This window comes from Macaca mulatta, chromosome 6, assembly GCF_049350105.2.
Source record: "Macaca mulatta isolate MMU2019108-1 chromosome 6, T2T-MMU8v2.0, whole genome shotgun sequence".
In the NCBI taxonomy this organism is placed as follows: Eukaryota; Metazoa; Chordata; class Mammalia; order Primates; family Cercopithecidae; genus Macaca; species Macaca mulatta.
This window is the reverse complement of record NC_133411.1, coordinates 84,470,198-84,487,161: the sequence shown is the minus strand read 5'-3', so window position 1 is coordinate 84,487,161 and position 16,964 is coordinate 84,470,198. Positions and strand designations below refer to the sequence as shown.

Sequence of the window (16,964 nt, the reverse complement as noted above, 5' to 3'; positions counted from 1 at the left end):
CAGTCGTGAGCCACTGCACCCAGCCTGAAAATTGGTTTTAAAGAACGATTTTAAGCACCATCAACTTGACAGAATTTTTAAAAATTGTGTAATCCATTAGATATAAGACAGACTGAAATAATTGTTTTGACTGAAATATTAAAAATTGTTTTCTCTACTTACTTATTTTAGCCATCTTTAAAAGTAAGATAGGGAGAGTCGGCTACAGTGATGAGGAGCTGATTTGCCATGAAGTCTTGATATTTATTTGTAGATCTGAATTCCCAGTGGCCTAAATACTTCAGTGAACATTTCTATAATTTTTATTGAATTATTTAGGGTTATAGAGAATGTCTAAGTTGATTTTTATAAGACTTAGCATATTGCATTTATTTGTATGTTCGAAGAATAATCAAATAACAAACTTCTTTATCTACCTCAAAATATTTTTGACCTAATATAAAAAATAATTTAAAAATTAGCAGTCTGTTTTCAGTATATTGTAGACTGTCCCTACCATAGAAAACAGCTGTAAACTCCAGAAAAATACAAGAAACAAATGACTTTCTGAAGACACAGAATAGTAAAGAAAAGCAAGAGAATCTGGAGAGGAATTCATACTTAGAAGAAGGAAATGGCACACAGTTATTTTCCCTGTTTTTATGGCTTTTATCCTGAGGACAGTCTGCAGTTGGCACTGTGCACAGTGGCTAGACCTCCAAAAGGAAATGCAAAGTCCTTCTGGCTTGAGGGAGTAGAGAAGAGAGTTCAGGAAAGCTACAGACATTGGAAACTTAAGGAAAAATAGTAGAAAGGAGAGAGCCAGTGTGGGGTAATCTCAAAATCTGGGAGTAATTGTACGTAAGTTTTCGGCTGGTGTCTGAACTACACTTGTGCAGGGTGGATTCAGAGAAACACAGCTAGGAATTAAAGAACCAAGCTGAAATTTGAGGTGTACCCAAGAGACAGAGTTTGTACCTTGAACCCCAACCAAGTTAATTACCTGCTGAAACAAATGAAAATCCTGTACTCATTCAAATAGTTTAACATAATGTCTAGAGTCTCTAAAATACATAGTATTCTTAATGTCCAAATGTATCTTGTATATCCAAAATTACTCAACATAAGAAGAACCAGGATGGGGAGTTATTATTTAATGAGTACAGAGTTTGGGAAGATGAAAAATTCTAGAGATGGATGGTGGTAGTGGTTGCATATGGTAAATAGACTCTCTGGATTCAAACCATGTTGTGCTACTTACTAAATGATTTTGGACAAATCATATAACCTATCCAAGATTTCATTTTCTCATCTGTAAAATGGGAATTATTATAATATAGTCAATTTTGCTATATTGCAACATGTATGCTCCTAAAATCATTGTGCTATACAAAATCACACAATAAAAACCATAGGGATTATTAGAAAAGTGGAGTTAGAGTCGCAACACTCAAAAACTGTATTGATGACATATTTTTTAGAAAGGAACCTAAAAAGAAAACAAGAGTACAATTTTACATGTGTTAAATGGTTAACAAATAAATACTACAATGATACTGCTCTTTATATTTAAAAAGACTTGAGGTTTGCTTATGGAATAAATATTATACTTGCTAAGTGGTAGAAAGAGGGTTAATCTGAAATTGGATGGAAAGTTGTACCTCCTAAAGAGCATGAATATGGCACATAACACTTGTAGATGTTAACCTCTGAAGTACTTGTTTGAAGTATGTATGTTTTGTGTATTCCTACACGTCTCTGTTTAGCTGGGTGCATTTTTATGGCTTCACCTAGTGTTTCTTGCAGAAGAAATCACCACAAAATTCATGTTATGCCCAAATTGTTCCCTAATATGCCAACTGAGTTGGAACAAATGCACATTTTCAAAACAAGCATTAGAGCAGAACTGACTGTACCTACCTCACAAAGTTATTATGAGGATAACATGAAACAGTTCATGTAAAATGTTTAGATTTCCTTGCACATAATAGTGCCTAGTTCATTTTAGTTATGCTTCTTTTGTAACCCTCGCAAGTAACTGCTGTATTCTTCTTAGGGAATATGATGATTTACAGTAAAGAAACTAGTTACTGAGAAAAACTGTATTCTTATTAGGATAAAACCACTGATTTCGGTTTATCCTACTGAGATTTTCTAAGTAAGATGCTGAAATCCCCCCGCCCCTCTTTTTTTTTTTTTTTTTTTTTAGTTTGTGAAGAAAAAAATGGTTAGAAATAAATATAAATAAATATAAAGAGTAGAAAACACTGAGAAATTACTCCTCACAGAGGAGTAATTTCACTTTTATGTGGGGAAAAAGTTGAAGGACTGAAACCAGTTGAAGTTGCTGAAATCTAGAGCTGTTAAGGCAGTATAAAGATTTAGCATGACTTCATTGAAATAGTCTACCGAAGTTTGAGGAAGAAAGGTAGGATTTAATTAAACTGATTAATAACAATTTAAAAGTTAATGAATAAAAGATGCTTTTGTTTTTAAACTCTGTCTAATAGTGTGTCATCTTTGAAATGCAGGGATAAGTGCCATAAGTTAATGTTTTTCTTAGCTCATTTTTATTTTTGGTTAGGAAATATTGCAAACCTATGGAAAAGTACCTAATAGCATAAATACATATGTGTATATCTACCACTAGGATTAAGTTGATATTCACATTTGCCTTGATTGATTGATTGATTGTAAGATGTATAGAACTAGAACCTCAAGCTTCTGTTCATACCTTCCTTTCTTCCCCGTTGGTAACCACTGCCACCTTGTTGGTATGTTTCATTCAATCATCCATGTTTTACATTTTTATTATATGAATATGTATCCATAAGCAATGTATAATTGTTTTTGTGGGTTTTCAAATTTTACGTAAGTAGATATTCTACTTTATGTATACATTTGCAACTTTTTTTGCTTAAATCATGTTTTCGAAATATGGATATATGTAGATATAATTTAATTACTATCTCAGTCTGTCAGACAATTAAGTTTCTACTTTTCTGCTATTAAAAAAAGAAAGTGCTTCCTTGAGTTATTTTTTATTCTTAGTGAGAGATTTTGTAAATCACACTAATGTTTTAGGGATTCCTCCTAAATTTAAAAGCAGATTCTCTTTTGCCCTGTGATTCAGGTCTTTAGAGAAATCTCCTTCCCCCAAAGCCTCTTTAATGTGATTTAGCAAAAGGAGACTTGGACACTCTGCAGTGACACCTCTGCCCTTTCTTTGATATGTTTTCTTGGCATTGAAAAATTCAAGTAAATATAACATAGAAAGGAAGACCTTACAGAAAACTTTTCAAGTTGACAAAAAAGTGGATACTATTAAATTCAGAAATTCCATCCCAATTCACATAAAGAATCCTGTTTAGTCATGAAATTAAGAAACTTATTAGGGCCGGGCCTGTAATCCCAGCACTTTGGGAGGCCAAGATGGGCAGATCATCTGAGGTCAGGAGTTTGAGACCAGCCTGACCAACGTGGTGAAACCCCATCTCTACTAAAAATACAAAAAAAATAGCCAAAGCATGGTGGCACATGCCTGTAATCCTAGCTACTTGGGAGGCTGAGGCAGAAGAATTACTTGAACCCGGTAGGCAGAGGTTGCAGTGAGCCCAGATTGCAGCATGGCACTTCAGCCTGGGCAACCAGAGCTAAACTCCGTCTCAAAAAAAGAGAAAAAAGGAAACTTGGTTAGATGGAACAACGGTACTGCTTTAGGTTTGCCTCTGATATAAGTTAAGAATTCCATGTAGAGTTTACTTCATTTACCAAACACATTTGTTGGTATCATCCCACTAAAAAATAACAACAGTTTAGAACCAATATAAATCTTTACTATGCCAAATGCAGACGTCTGTGTCCTTTTTGTATAATAGTAAAGATATTATTAGAACTATAGTATTAACAGTAAAATATATATTAAGACTATATTTTAAGAGACCTTTTTAGTTATTTGTATTGACTTACAATCTATTAGAAGAAAGTTATTTTTTGAATAAATATTTACCAGTTTATTGTCAGAGTATTTTAAATAATGAATTTCTTTTTTTTTTTTTTTTTTTGAGACTGAGTCTCGCTCTGTTGCCCAGGCTAGAGTGCAGTGGCGCAGTCTCAGCCCAGTGCAAGCTCCGCCTCCCGGATTCACGCCATTCTCCTGCCTCAGCCTCCTAAGTAGCTGGGACTACAGGCGCCGGGCATGGCCACCATGCCCGGCTAATTTTTTCTGTTTTTAGTAGTGATGGGGTTTCACCGTGTAATAATGAATTTCTTAATTTTTAGGTAACAGTCCCTCAAATTCATTTTTCCTGTGTCACATTGACTTAGAGTCAATCTGAAGAAAATGTAATTGATATAATTTGTATCTGGATAGCATTAGCCATTAGTTGGTACCAATAATGGTTCCTTAAATCTAAGCAGGAAAATTAGTCTGAAAACAAAATTTAATAAATAGCTGTATATATGATACTGAATATTTTTGTTGATAGTACATTATATTGTCTTTGCTTATCTTGTGTAATTTATGAATACAACAAATTTGAAAGTACTATTTAATTAATGTCCCATCTGGTTTTGGATTGAGCCTCAAAGTGATATTAAAATGTCATGATTGTTTACTTAAATGTTGTCTATTTTCTTCCTACCAGTTTCCCTGGACAGATCTAATTTATGCCTGTTGTCTCCATGCCATCTAGTTTAGGATTTGTCCCAAATTTTTAATGAAGTAATATCACTAATATTTGCATTAAAATAGCACAGTTAATTTGTAGACCTCCGCTTTGAAGTCTTCTAGTTTCTGCCATAATTTTGTCTAGTGGCATGTTAAGACACAAGTGCAGTGAACAGAGATTTCTTTTTAATACATGAGCCATTTACATCTGAAAGACTATATCTTTTTCCCACTCTTTCTAGATGTAACATAACTAACTTCTTCCTTTTAGAACAGCATGCAGGGTTTCTGCTGATAAGTGAAGTATACTCTGACAAAGCAGGTGGGAAAAGCTGTCTTTTGCTTTGCTGCAGGTGGGGAGATGAGTATTTAACAATGCTTCATTTGCTAGCAACTTGATATACCAGCAAGTGTTGCCATGGCCTATGAGATGCATGAAGCTCTAGGCTGCCAGTGGGTAAAATTAAAGGAAAACATGGAAAGTTAGAGGTTGGTTATAGGTGAAATATGTGCAGGAGTAAAGACTGAATAGTTCTGCCCTAGCTCATTAAAGGGAGTGGTGAAAGCACTCTTGCTACAGTAGTTTTGTCATTTATTGTATAGTGTAGGTCTAAAGCTTATTTTATTATTTGGCAGTTCTTTTTTTAACTTGTTATAAAATCATCAGCAATACATTTTTAAAAATGGAAGTGTACATTTAACAAAGAATGAAGTGCTAAATTTCCACTTAGTACTTAACATGCATAAAATATTTGTCGACATTTACCAACCACCATGAGAGTGCTAGGGATCTCATTGACCACACAACAACCAGAAGACACAACAATCTGCTACAAAGGATCAACATCCATTTAAAAAGCTAGTAGTTATTTTAAGATTATGCATTAAGATAATTTAATATGTACAGGTGCAGAAGATGTTTATATAATTCTGTGTGAAACATGACCTCATTTAGATCAAATAACTTTTTGAAAATTAGTTTTTTACTTTTATTCTATGTTTTCTTATGCACATATGAAAAATGAAACAATAGCTGTTAATGTGTTGGCTGCATTAGTGGAAAAAAGGCCCAGCACTGCTGGTTTCCAAATAGAAAATCAGTTAATTCCAAAAATAGACTTTTTCATTCAATGCATTTGTATATTTGTTTGGTCAGGGCTGCAAATGGGAACAAAGTAAAGCTTTTGGAGGTTTATTCTGTCAAAAATATTGCAAATGCTGTTGTAAATTAAAAAGCTCAACATTGAAGATAAAATTGTTTTTGATGAAAGGATGTTGTCATGGTAAAAATCAATGTTCTTATTAAATTAAGAAAACTATGGAAGAGAAATGTTTTGGGAATTGGTTGTTGTGCATGCAAACAAACTCTGCTTATTCAGTCAGTTGAAATAAAACCGTAGTTGTCAAATTTACTGATAGTATACACAGTTTGACCGAACTATAAAATTCTTGTGATGAAACTGATGTTGAAGAACCATTCTATAGCATAACAATACACACTGTCTTTAATGCATATTAGCAACAGAATTTTAGATCTATTGTTTTGTGAAGAACCGCTTTGTAAATTAAGTTTATTATATTGGCTTAACATTTTTTATTGATAATTGTGTCTTTTGTATATTGTTTAAGTTTTGGTTCACAAATTGTTTGGATTATTTAAAATGTCACTAGAAAATGCCAAAAAATTTTACCTTTTGAAAAATTTTAGCAAATAGCAATTATTAGAAACAAATCTTGCAAACAGAAAGACTTTGAAAGTTTTCCCTGTATAGGCAAGGGAAGAAATGAATAGGTTAAATGGTGAGAGCTCAAGATTTAATCAAGAGATTGTCATTTACACTATCTCACCTATCGTAAAGACTCTTTAGATGGAGCGCCTTTTTTTAATTAGAGAAATTTATATTGTGTAGAATGAAATGAAATTGAGAAGGCAGTTGGTTTTGTAGTATCTAAATTGATGAAATATTTTTAAAAGGATAAATAAAATAATTATTTGAAATTTTGTCAATATTTTAAAAACTTTTCGTTGACTACATGGGTGAAAAGTTAAATATTTGGGTTTGAAATATTTACAGTTTTTAACATAAGGATTGGGACTATTCTTGATTCAGTAGAATTTTCCCTCAGATTACATGGTTGTCCAGAAATACTGTAAAGAGGGTATTTTTTCCATTAAAAATATGGTCTACAGAGAAGAGTAAGTTCAAAATGTCAACAATTTTATAATTACTCACTGCAGAATTTAATTTTGAAAAAGATTGCAATTTAAAAAAAAAAAAAACTTAGGCCATATAAAAATGTATTCTCCAGAGAAATATCAATGCCTTGTTACTAGACACATACACTGAAGAAACTGATTAATGTATGTACATGTGTGGTGAATAATTATTCTGCTTATGATTTTAGTGTATCATTGCACACAAATATGTTTTTTGTCTTTTAGAAAGAATGTTATTTTTGAAAATACATTTTAATTAAACTTATAAGCTTACAATATAATACATTTTAAAGTCAATAAAAATTTTTTAATTATATAATTTTCATTACTTTAAATGCCCTACCTAATTTTCAAAATTGTTAGCATATTGAAAATGTTTAGTTTCCTAAAAATTAATTTTGGGGATAAGAAGTATAAGCCAAATGTATCATTCTGCTAGCTCAGAAAAACATTGCAGTTAAGAGACTCTTTGATTTGTTTTAGTTGCAGATTTAAAATCTCAGCACTCGAATGGACTTTATCGTTAACCAAGTTGTAAATTCTAACTCCACATTTGAGAAAACTAATGATTAAGTGGATTTCCCAGGTTTTTCCAGCAAGTTAATTACACAGTTTAGTGTACCACATTTTCTTTTAAGCTGGTTCTGAATTGTATTCCTCAGTTGGTGAATATTTTGCTAATTGTCTTTAAAAAATGAATCATAGAAATTTTCTTATCTGTACTTGAACCAACATGGTCTAGCAATTAGTGAATAGCAATTGTTGGTACCCAAATTCAGAATAGCTCTATTAACATTTTCACTTGTATTTTTTATAATTCTACTTTAATAAAACTAGGTTAATCCCTTTTAAATACCCTGCTACTGAAATAAGGTTGCTTTCTATCAAATCAATTATCTTAAGCAATTATCATAAAAGAGTTTACCACACCATTTCTGTACTTTGACTTATTGTTCTAGAATTGTCTTTAGTCTGCCTAACTTGATTGATTTTATTTTTTATCTGCTTCTAATGTGCTTAAAATCTTCTAATCTAATGTAAATGATTTAGTGTTTCTCAGTTTATTTTTCCCATGTATTATGAATTCTATTTGGCTTATAGTTAAAATTGTACACATGTAGCCTCGTTAAAACTATGCTTTTTCAATAAAACAACTGTAGTTTAAAATACAAACCTATTTTGTTAACATTTCAACTTTGGTTTAATTATTATTAAAATTATTTCAATATATGTTAATGTAGTACATTCAAAAATTGACTTAGGAAGTCTTATTATGGTGTAAAAGCTACTATAATAAGTTGTTCCCTTACATAAATAAATAAATGACCAATATTACTAGAGGCTATAAGCAGCATGGGGGAAAAATGGAAGAAGTCTTTTATCCTAGTTTTTAGAGGGCATCAGCAGCTTGCTTTTATGAAAAAGTAACAGCTAAATGCACTGCAAATAATTTGCAGTAATCCAGTTCAGTGATTCATGTGTCTGCTTTAATGGGTCATAATTCAGGGTAAAGTAACTGAGTGCAGTCAGAGTGCAGACACTGCTTATGCCAGGGACAGTATCTCTTCATAAAACACACCTCAGGAGAAGCAGTTTGCCAGCCCCCTAATACTCTCTGATGTTTTGATGTCCTGCATATTTTTCCGATTAAGTTTTGAGTGCCATGTTTTTAGTTGTATTTCCACATTCATTATTCTCACGTAGACCCTTCAGCGGGTTTGCCATATATGATTATTTTTTTAATGATGCCTTTCTTTCCACTTCAGCAGTTTAATAATCTAGCACATGGCTGCTTCTCAATACTCAGCATTCACCTACCCAGTACAGAAGAGGACATGTGCTTTGGCTTCAAAATTCCATTTGCAGCATTAGAAATGCATATTCCCTACGGAACAACATTTGTTTGACATAACCATTCATTTTTATTACCTCTTTAAATATGTTTATCCAGAGTTATCAATAATCATAAATAACTGTATTCTCATCTTGATCTGTTTTTTTCCAACAGACAAAATTGCTTACCCAGTACATATTAAATCTCGGCAAGTATGATCAAAACTACGACATCAGAGACCGTACAAGATTTATTAGGCAGCTTATTGTTCCGAATGAAAAGAGTGGAGCTTTAAGTAAATATGCCAAAAAAATATTCCTAGCACAAAAGCCTGCACCACTGCTTGAGTCTCCTTTTAAAGGTATTATCAGAATATAACTACAAAATATATGTTATCTAAAAAATTATGACAGGATGTCACCATTTCTAATGTGCTTAAAATTTATCTCTTAGGAAATATAGATGATTCACATATATAAATTCACATATATAAATATATAAAAACAATGTGCTTTTTACTCATCTGTTCTCAAAAGCAAGTTTTATATTAAAGTTTATATTTTTGTAGACCTTATTTACCTAAATAATTTTAAGTATTCTGACTTTATTCTAACATTTAAACTAGGCAATAGATGAAAACCATGTTATTCTTATAAACAATGACTTCATTTATCTTTTAAATAGTTTTATAAGAAATATTATTCCTTTTATTAAGTTATTAAGTAAATATTCTGTGTACGCTAATATCAGTTTTGCTAGGAGGAATTATTTTATTAAAAATATCTCTTTATATTTAAACTGGTTTTTCAAAGAGGGAAGTTGACTTATGTGTCCCAGCTTTTTAAAAGGGCGAATTAAGTATTTTACCACCTTACAAGTAGCCATTCCACTTGGAATCAAATAATTATATACCTTGGTTTTCATATTGTTTCTTATTTAATGTTGTCAAGCGATAAAAAGCAATTCAGTTTTGTAGAAAAACTATTAAAATTCTGGATGTGTTTGTGCCAAGACATGTATATGGATTGTTTAACTGTGCTGTCATTCTTAATATTCACAGTAAAGTAATTTTTAGAGAAGCTACATTTCAGAGCAACACCTCTAAACACACTGACTGATTAGCTTTTTTATTGACCATTATGGGGGAGATTATTGTAATCTATGGACTGAAATCAGTTTTTTGACCTATGAAGAGCTTCCTGGTTTATATTTATTCCTTGACATTTGAGGTAATATGCCAATTACCTTGAGCTCTGATTATGATTGTTCTCTGTTACATACAGCTCATATTGTTTATTTTATATTTTTCCCTATTTTTAATAGATAGAGATCATTTCCAGCTTGGCACCTTATCTCATACTCTCAACATTAAAGCTACTGGGTACCTGGAATTATCTAATTGGCCAGAGGTGGCGCCCGACCCATCAGTTCGAAATGTAGAAGTAATAGAGTTGGTAAGTGGACCTTTCTGATATTAATTTTGTTAAAGCAGTGGAAGACTCTGGGATAACTATTGTTTTCTATAAAAGCTTTTTTGGAGAGTTGAAAATTGTTCTAGTATTTCTAAATGTAATATGTTAGATATACCTTACCTTTATAGCAGCTAAATATTATAGTATTCCTATGCCACTGTACATGTACTGTTCCTTTTCTTCAAGGAAATAGAGAACTGAATTCTCTGCATCAATACCACCCACATTTGTGCTATTGCGTTTGTAGCTGCGTAGATGCAATTTTTAAGGTATTTAGTTTCATTAGATCAAGTTTTTTCTACTTTGTTTAGATATTTGTAAGCTTCCTGACAATATCTTTCTGAATAATTTTTGCTGTTCTCTTTCAGAAAAAACCACACAAAGTGTTCTTCTAGATTTTCTGACGAACCATTTTTAAGTGAAGCCTGAACATAAATAGGGAGCATTGTGTACCAAAAATGTCCTTTGACAAGGTCACAAAGTGAATAATATGGTGCTTTCTCATAAAAAAATTGCTATATAAATACTCTTTTTATCAATCTTTAAAAAAAATGCTGGCCATTGAGATAAAATAATTAACATTCTTTTCTAATATTATCTGTTTCTTTTTCATACAAACAAGAAAAATAAGAAGAGAGGCCTTCTAGTTGTATGTAGCAATTATGCAAAATATATTTAATACTTTAAAATGTGGAGTTAACAAAAAAAGCAGTTAAGAATTATATTCTGGATACTTTTGTGGTGGAAAAGATACATTGAATTAGGATTCAGATAACTGGAGTTCTTTACTAATTCCTGTGGGAAAGTGAGTTAACCTCCTTGCTCTTAACTTTTCTGTATACAGTGGAAGAAAACCTTTATTACTTTAATAAATAGAATTTCTATAATGATCATGGCCATGTAATTTGATTCCTCTGAGAAATAATGTTTCTCTTAACCACTCCAACTTATCCTGGCTTTGAAGCATGGCCAGAATTAATAATAGCACCATTTAGGAACCTGACTGTGTATGGTGATAATGTTTTACAAAAACTATCTTGTTTAAACCTAATTCTGATCGGAAGTGATGGTTATTGTTATTCCCACTTTGCAGACAAGGAAGCCAAGTCTTAGAGAACTTAAGTAAATTGCCTAAGTTCACATGGCTAGTAAGTGATAGAACCATATTCCAACCCAGGTCCGAGTTCATCGTCCATGCTGTTACTGTATTTTATTATGTAATATGATATAAACCTGAGCTTGTTTGCAAATCTGTATTATCCTTAGTACTTAGCACCATTATTTTTATGTTGTGACAAATGATCTGTACTTAGAGACGGCCAAAAATTTGTAACAGTAGAAATATGTAAAAATATGAGAAGCAATTACATGTCTATCCCTCCTTGCAGCTAAGTTTGTTGATTTTTCACTGAAATCTGCATACTCTTAAGTACTCTTCAAAAGAGTTGCCTTATTTATGCAATTATTTTAAAATTTTTATTTTTATTTTATTTTATTTATTTATTTTTTTTGAGACAGAGTCTTGCTCTGTCACCCAGGCTGGAGTGCAGGGGCCTGATCTTGGCTCACTGCAACGTCCACCTCCTGGGTTCAAGTGATTCTCCTGCCTTAGCTTCCCAAGTAGCTGAGATTACAAGCACATGCCACCATGCTTGGCTAATTTTTGTATATTTAGTAGAGATGGGGTTTCGCCATGTTGGCCAGGCTGGTCTCAAACTCCTGACCTCAAATGATCTGCCCACCTCAGCTTACCAAAGTGCTGGGATTACAGGTGTGAGCCACCGTGCCCAGCCTAATTGTGCAACTTTTTATCAGATATTAGAATATAAAGAGAGTGTTGTTATGGTTCTTCCTACGGACATACTTTCTTTCCTAATTCCTTATTAAGCTTGTTTGTTGTTTTTATGGTTCTTTTTTTTCTTTTTCATTGTGGGGTACATGATGTTTTAGCCCAAGTAGAGCCATCCTTTTATCCTTCCCCTACTTCTGCCTTATCTCTGCCTCCTTGCTGCCCCCACCCACCAAAAAGCATTATCTTCTCAGAGTTGATAGCAATGCTATGCAATTTAATTTGGTCTCAGCAGTATTCTTTATTGGCTGATAGATTGGTTTGTTGGCTGGCTTCTTCCATTTTCATGTGCTTTTCTAAGCATTAACTACCTTATAGGGACAGTACTTAAATATAACATATTATGTTCATTTCACCTATCCAATTCAACAGAGACAAATTAATTTCTTTTTTCATTTTGCTGATTATATTTATGAAATTAATAATTGGTAACTTACGGAGAATCATTATAACTGATGGAACATGGTTTGATAAAACTGTCACTGTTGATGCGATGCAGAAAACAACTTCAATCTATTGGACTCTGAGACAATTGGTTTAAAATTGTACTATGAGGGACACAGTTAAGTATAAAAATAATATAGATAGTTTTATTTTTAAATGCAGCTACAATACAAAAAATAATGTCCATATTATCTTTCTTGTCTCTCACTCTACTTCATCTCCCTTCCAAGTCATGTCACTGTATTTCATGCACATCATATACTGTGTTATTCTAGTTTTCCTGTAAAGCGATCTTACAGGGTCAAGTCTTGTAACTGTGAAATATAACTTAGTAAGAAAAATGGCCTAGGTTTAGATAATCTGATATTTTAATCAAAACGACAGGGAACCTAGTCAGATTGACAGGAGAAGTCACTTTGAATTACACACCACCATTTCCAGGATATAGAATATAATATATATTTATATTATGATCCCAGTAAGTTTTGAAGATCCTTAGTTAATAATTTATTTGCTTAGTTCTAGAAAGTCTTTTCTTTTCTACTTACAGAAAGACCACCTTCTGCATATGAAGAGTATTTTGCTTTATAAACAATCTGTCAATATTTTATCCTTCATAGGAACTTTCAAATTAGCATCTATGTTCTCTTCTTTTCTTTTCTCTATTATTCCTTTTGCTTAGAATGATAATGTGGTCCTTTAGTCATAAAGGACCACATTTTTATTTATTTTTATTGTTTGCCTTTGGCCTTTTAAAACCTGAAACTCCATAGAGTTCATGGCCATGTCAAGAAAAAATGCACATTTGAGCATAGCAGCCTGGTTTTCTGAAATTGTTGATTTAGTGTTATTAAATTAATCCGAGAAACTTTTTATCAGACCTCAGAGAAATATGTTTGGATTTAAGAAAAATACGGACTTCAGAGTTTACCAAAAATAGGAGAGCTTGTTTATAGAATACTATCTTTGTAGACAGAAGCATTTTAAATACATATAAAAGAAAGCCATACTGCTGATCTTATATAAGCATCTTATTCAAATATATTCAAGTAATTTTTACTCATTAATATGCTGTTACTGTCCTGTTAGTAATTTTCCAGGTTACTGAAGCTTCTCTTTTTAGGCAACATACCTTAAGCCCTAGATCAGTGGTTTTATTCTTATTTGTTTTTATTTATTTATTTATTTATTTTGAGACATGGTTTTGCTCTGTCACCCAGGCTGGAGTGCAGTGGTGCAATCATAGCTCACTGCAGCCTCAAACTCCTGGGCTCAAGCCATCCTGCTGCCTCAGCTCCCAAAGTGCTGAGAGTACAGGCATGAGCCACATCACCTGGCCTTAGACTAGTGGCTTTTAAATGTAGCTGCACATTATAATCATATGGAGATTTTTAAACAAAACACAACTAGATCAGACATGTGCACCAGACTAATTAAATTAGAATTTCAAGAGGCGAACCCAGGTATTCTTTTTTCAGTATTAATATTTTTATTGTTTCTATTAACATTTAAAAACTATTCTTAGGTGATTCTATTGTACATTCAGTGCTGAGAAACATTCTTGAATAAGAAATTCTGTCATGCTCTAGATTCCTTTACCACGAAATATGTACTCTAGCAAAGACTTGCACATAGTAAAAACTTAAAAGATACAATAAATAAATGAGTCTCAACTATTTTAATCTTTTCGGAAGTATACATTTCCCTGCTCTTTAACAAATCATATATGAAGCATGATTTAATTTTTTCTTGACGAATCAAGGCCGTGACTATAAAAGCAAACTAACACACTGTATTGAAGTGATTAAAGGGGCTCATAGTAGTAAATGATATTACTAATACAATATTTAGTAAACACTAAAGTCAATATTTTTCTTAAGCATATTTCTGAATTTAATATTGAAATCTTTAAGAGGCTAATAAATATAATTAGTATTTATTGTGTCAGCCACACTTAAAATTGAACATAATAGGCCGGGCGTGGTGGCTCACGCCTATAATCCCAGCACTTTGGGAGGTCAAGGCAGGCAGATCACCTGAGGTCAGGAGTTCAAGACCAGCCTGGCCAACATAGTGAAACCCCGTCTCTACTAAAAATATAAAAATTAACTGGGCGTGATGGTACGTTCTTGTGGTCCCGGCTACTTGGGAGGCTAAGGCAGGACAGTCACTTAAACCTGGGAGGCAGAGGTTGCAGTGCGCCGAGATCGTGACACTACTCCAGCCTGGGCAACAAAGTGAGACTCCATCTCAAAAAAAAAAAAAAAAAAAATTGCCCAAAATATTTTAAGTTCCCTCCTCTCCGGAAACTTACATTCTACCAGGGATAGACCAACAGTTAAAAAAACAAGTAGATTGTATAGTATGTTAAAAAGTAATACATGCTGTGATTAAAAACAACAACAACAACAACAACCACAACAAAAAACGTGGCGGGGAATGGTGTTGGAAGTGCCAAGAGCTAGGGTGAAGGCCCTAAACTGAGAGCATGCCTGGGACATTTGGAGGAGCAGTAAGGCATGGCCAGAGCATATCAGGCAAGAGGGTGAGCAGCAAGAGGTCAGAGAGGCAGGCGACAGGGGGACAGTCATGGAGGGGCAGTCATGAAAGGATGGTTGGGTCAGGCTATGCAGACTGTTGTAGGGACTTCGGCTTTTTCTCTGAGTAAAATGAGGAGCCACTGCAGGGTTTCAGGCCAAAAAGGAGCTTGATCTGATTTAGGTTTTAATAGAATCATTCTAGATGCTGTGTTTTGCAAAGTTTGTTTGCTGGGGGCAGGGTGGAGGGGCAGTAGAAGCATAGTCTAGGAGAGAACGATGGGTCAGACCAGGGTAGCTGTAGTATTTCTTGATGGCTGAGGTGTTTAGAATATGAGAAAAAGAGAGAAGTAAAGGATTACTCCAGGATTTAGGCTGTTGAGATGGTCAGGGCAATTTATTGCCTACACTAAATTTTCTTTTTTTCTTTTTTTTCTCTCTTTTCCTTCAGTGTCAAGCTATGAACTTGTGTTTGTTATTGCTGTTACTGTATCTGCTTCTAGTTTTGCTCACCTATTTTAGGATATACTACTTTTGTTTAAATCTTCTGTGGGCCAACAAACACAAAAGTTTTAAAGATTGTATATTTGAAATAAGATTGTTGGTTTAACATAGGGGCTCTGAGTGAGAGTTTGTGCTGCTGTATTTAGGAGTAAAGTAAATCAGCCTTAATGCCAGGACTTCTAACAGTTGCATTCTCTGTTGAGGCCATAAGCTTGCTTTTGAATTTGGTTATGTTCTTGATGATTAAGTTTGCCAGAACTCTAAATCTCTGAATGAGAATTCATTTATATTTACTTTATTTGTTTAAACAGGCAAAAGAATGGACCCCAGCGGGAAAAGCAAAACAAGAGAATTCTGCTAAGAAGTTTTATTCTGAATCTGAGGAAGAGGAGGACTCTTCTGATAGTAGCAGTGACAGTGGTGGGTTTTATAATTTATTGGCATGTATTTTTACATAGTAGATTACATTCTATATCTCAGAAACAAGGCCTAATCTATAATATTCAGCAGGTGGTTTTAAGTGAAGTTTGTATTATCAAAATAATCCCTTTCATTTATATATCGCTGTTTACTTTTCAAGGTAATTTTTAATTACTAAATTCTCTTTTTACTTTACAATGTCTCTTGGACAATAGCTAATACATTGGTATAGCTGAAACAGGAACTCATACTTTTCTGAATTCTAAACCATAATGCCTATTATATCTATTGGAAAACATGATTTTATACTTGATAAACTTTTAGTGGAGTCTTTAAAAGTAACTTTCTTTTATAAAAATGTAAAGTTTATTTTATACCTTGAAGAGTCTTTTTCTCTTTCATTTTATACTCATCTCTTTCTGTGAACCTCTATAGAGATAAAGCTAAAATTATTAAGTCTCTATATACTATAAAAAAATCAAACTAAAGATTGAGAGTAACTGTATGCAGTGAAAAGAATGCTGAATAGGAAGGATTTAGAAACCCTGGGTTTTACCTATGCAAATTGAAGAAGGCACCTACTTTTCTCTATATCAGATAAATGAAGGGGTAGAGTTAAATATTTCTTAAAGTCCCTTCATTGCTAAAATTCTGTGAGTGATTTGCCTAATGAAAACTATATTGGAGTCACTTTCTGATGCTCTTATTAACACTTAACCTAATAGGCAAGTCTGCCCCAAGACCAAGTGATACCCAACTTTCTCTAAAATCTTATACCTTGGAGAACCAGGGCCTGTCACTCTTACTTGGTTATCTACTACCCAACTCTAAGGTAATTCACTCTCTTTTCTCTGTGTTCCTTATCAAAAATCTTTGTTTTTAATATCTGATAAATTAATCTGTGATACATTACCTTCTGAAGTAATCAACTGAAAAGTAGAGAAATAATTGAGAAAGTAGATATTAAAAAATATGGAATTTCAGGAGTAATGTAGACCTGTGAGAATTATCTGTGTAATTAATCATGTACTTCTTCAT

At 33.0% G+C, this 16,964-nt stretch overlaps 1 protein-coding gene across 3 annotated transcripts in view; it reads left to right on the top strand.

Moving 5' to 3' along the window:
• AP3B1 (adaptor related protein complex 3 subunit beta 1) overlaps window positions 1-16,964 on the top strand; it is a 298,620-nt gene that overhangs the window by 168,211 nt on the left and 113,445 nt on the right. For all 3 annotated transcript variants that reach the window (XM_028849534.2, XM_028849535.2, XM_028849539.2), the window contains exons 16-18: window positions 8,875-9,061; window positions 10,024-10,154; window positions 15,818-15,926. In XM_028849534.2, the coding sequence (XP_028705367.1) occupies window positions 8,875-9,061; window positions 10,024-10,154; window positions 15,818-15,926 (427 nt within the window). The remainder of the gene's footprint in view (window positions 1-8,874; window positions 9,062-10,023; window positions 10,155-15,817; window positions 15,927-16,964) is intronic.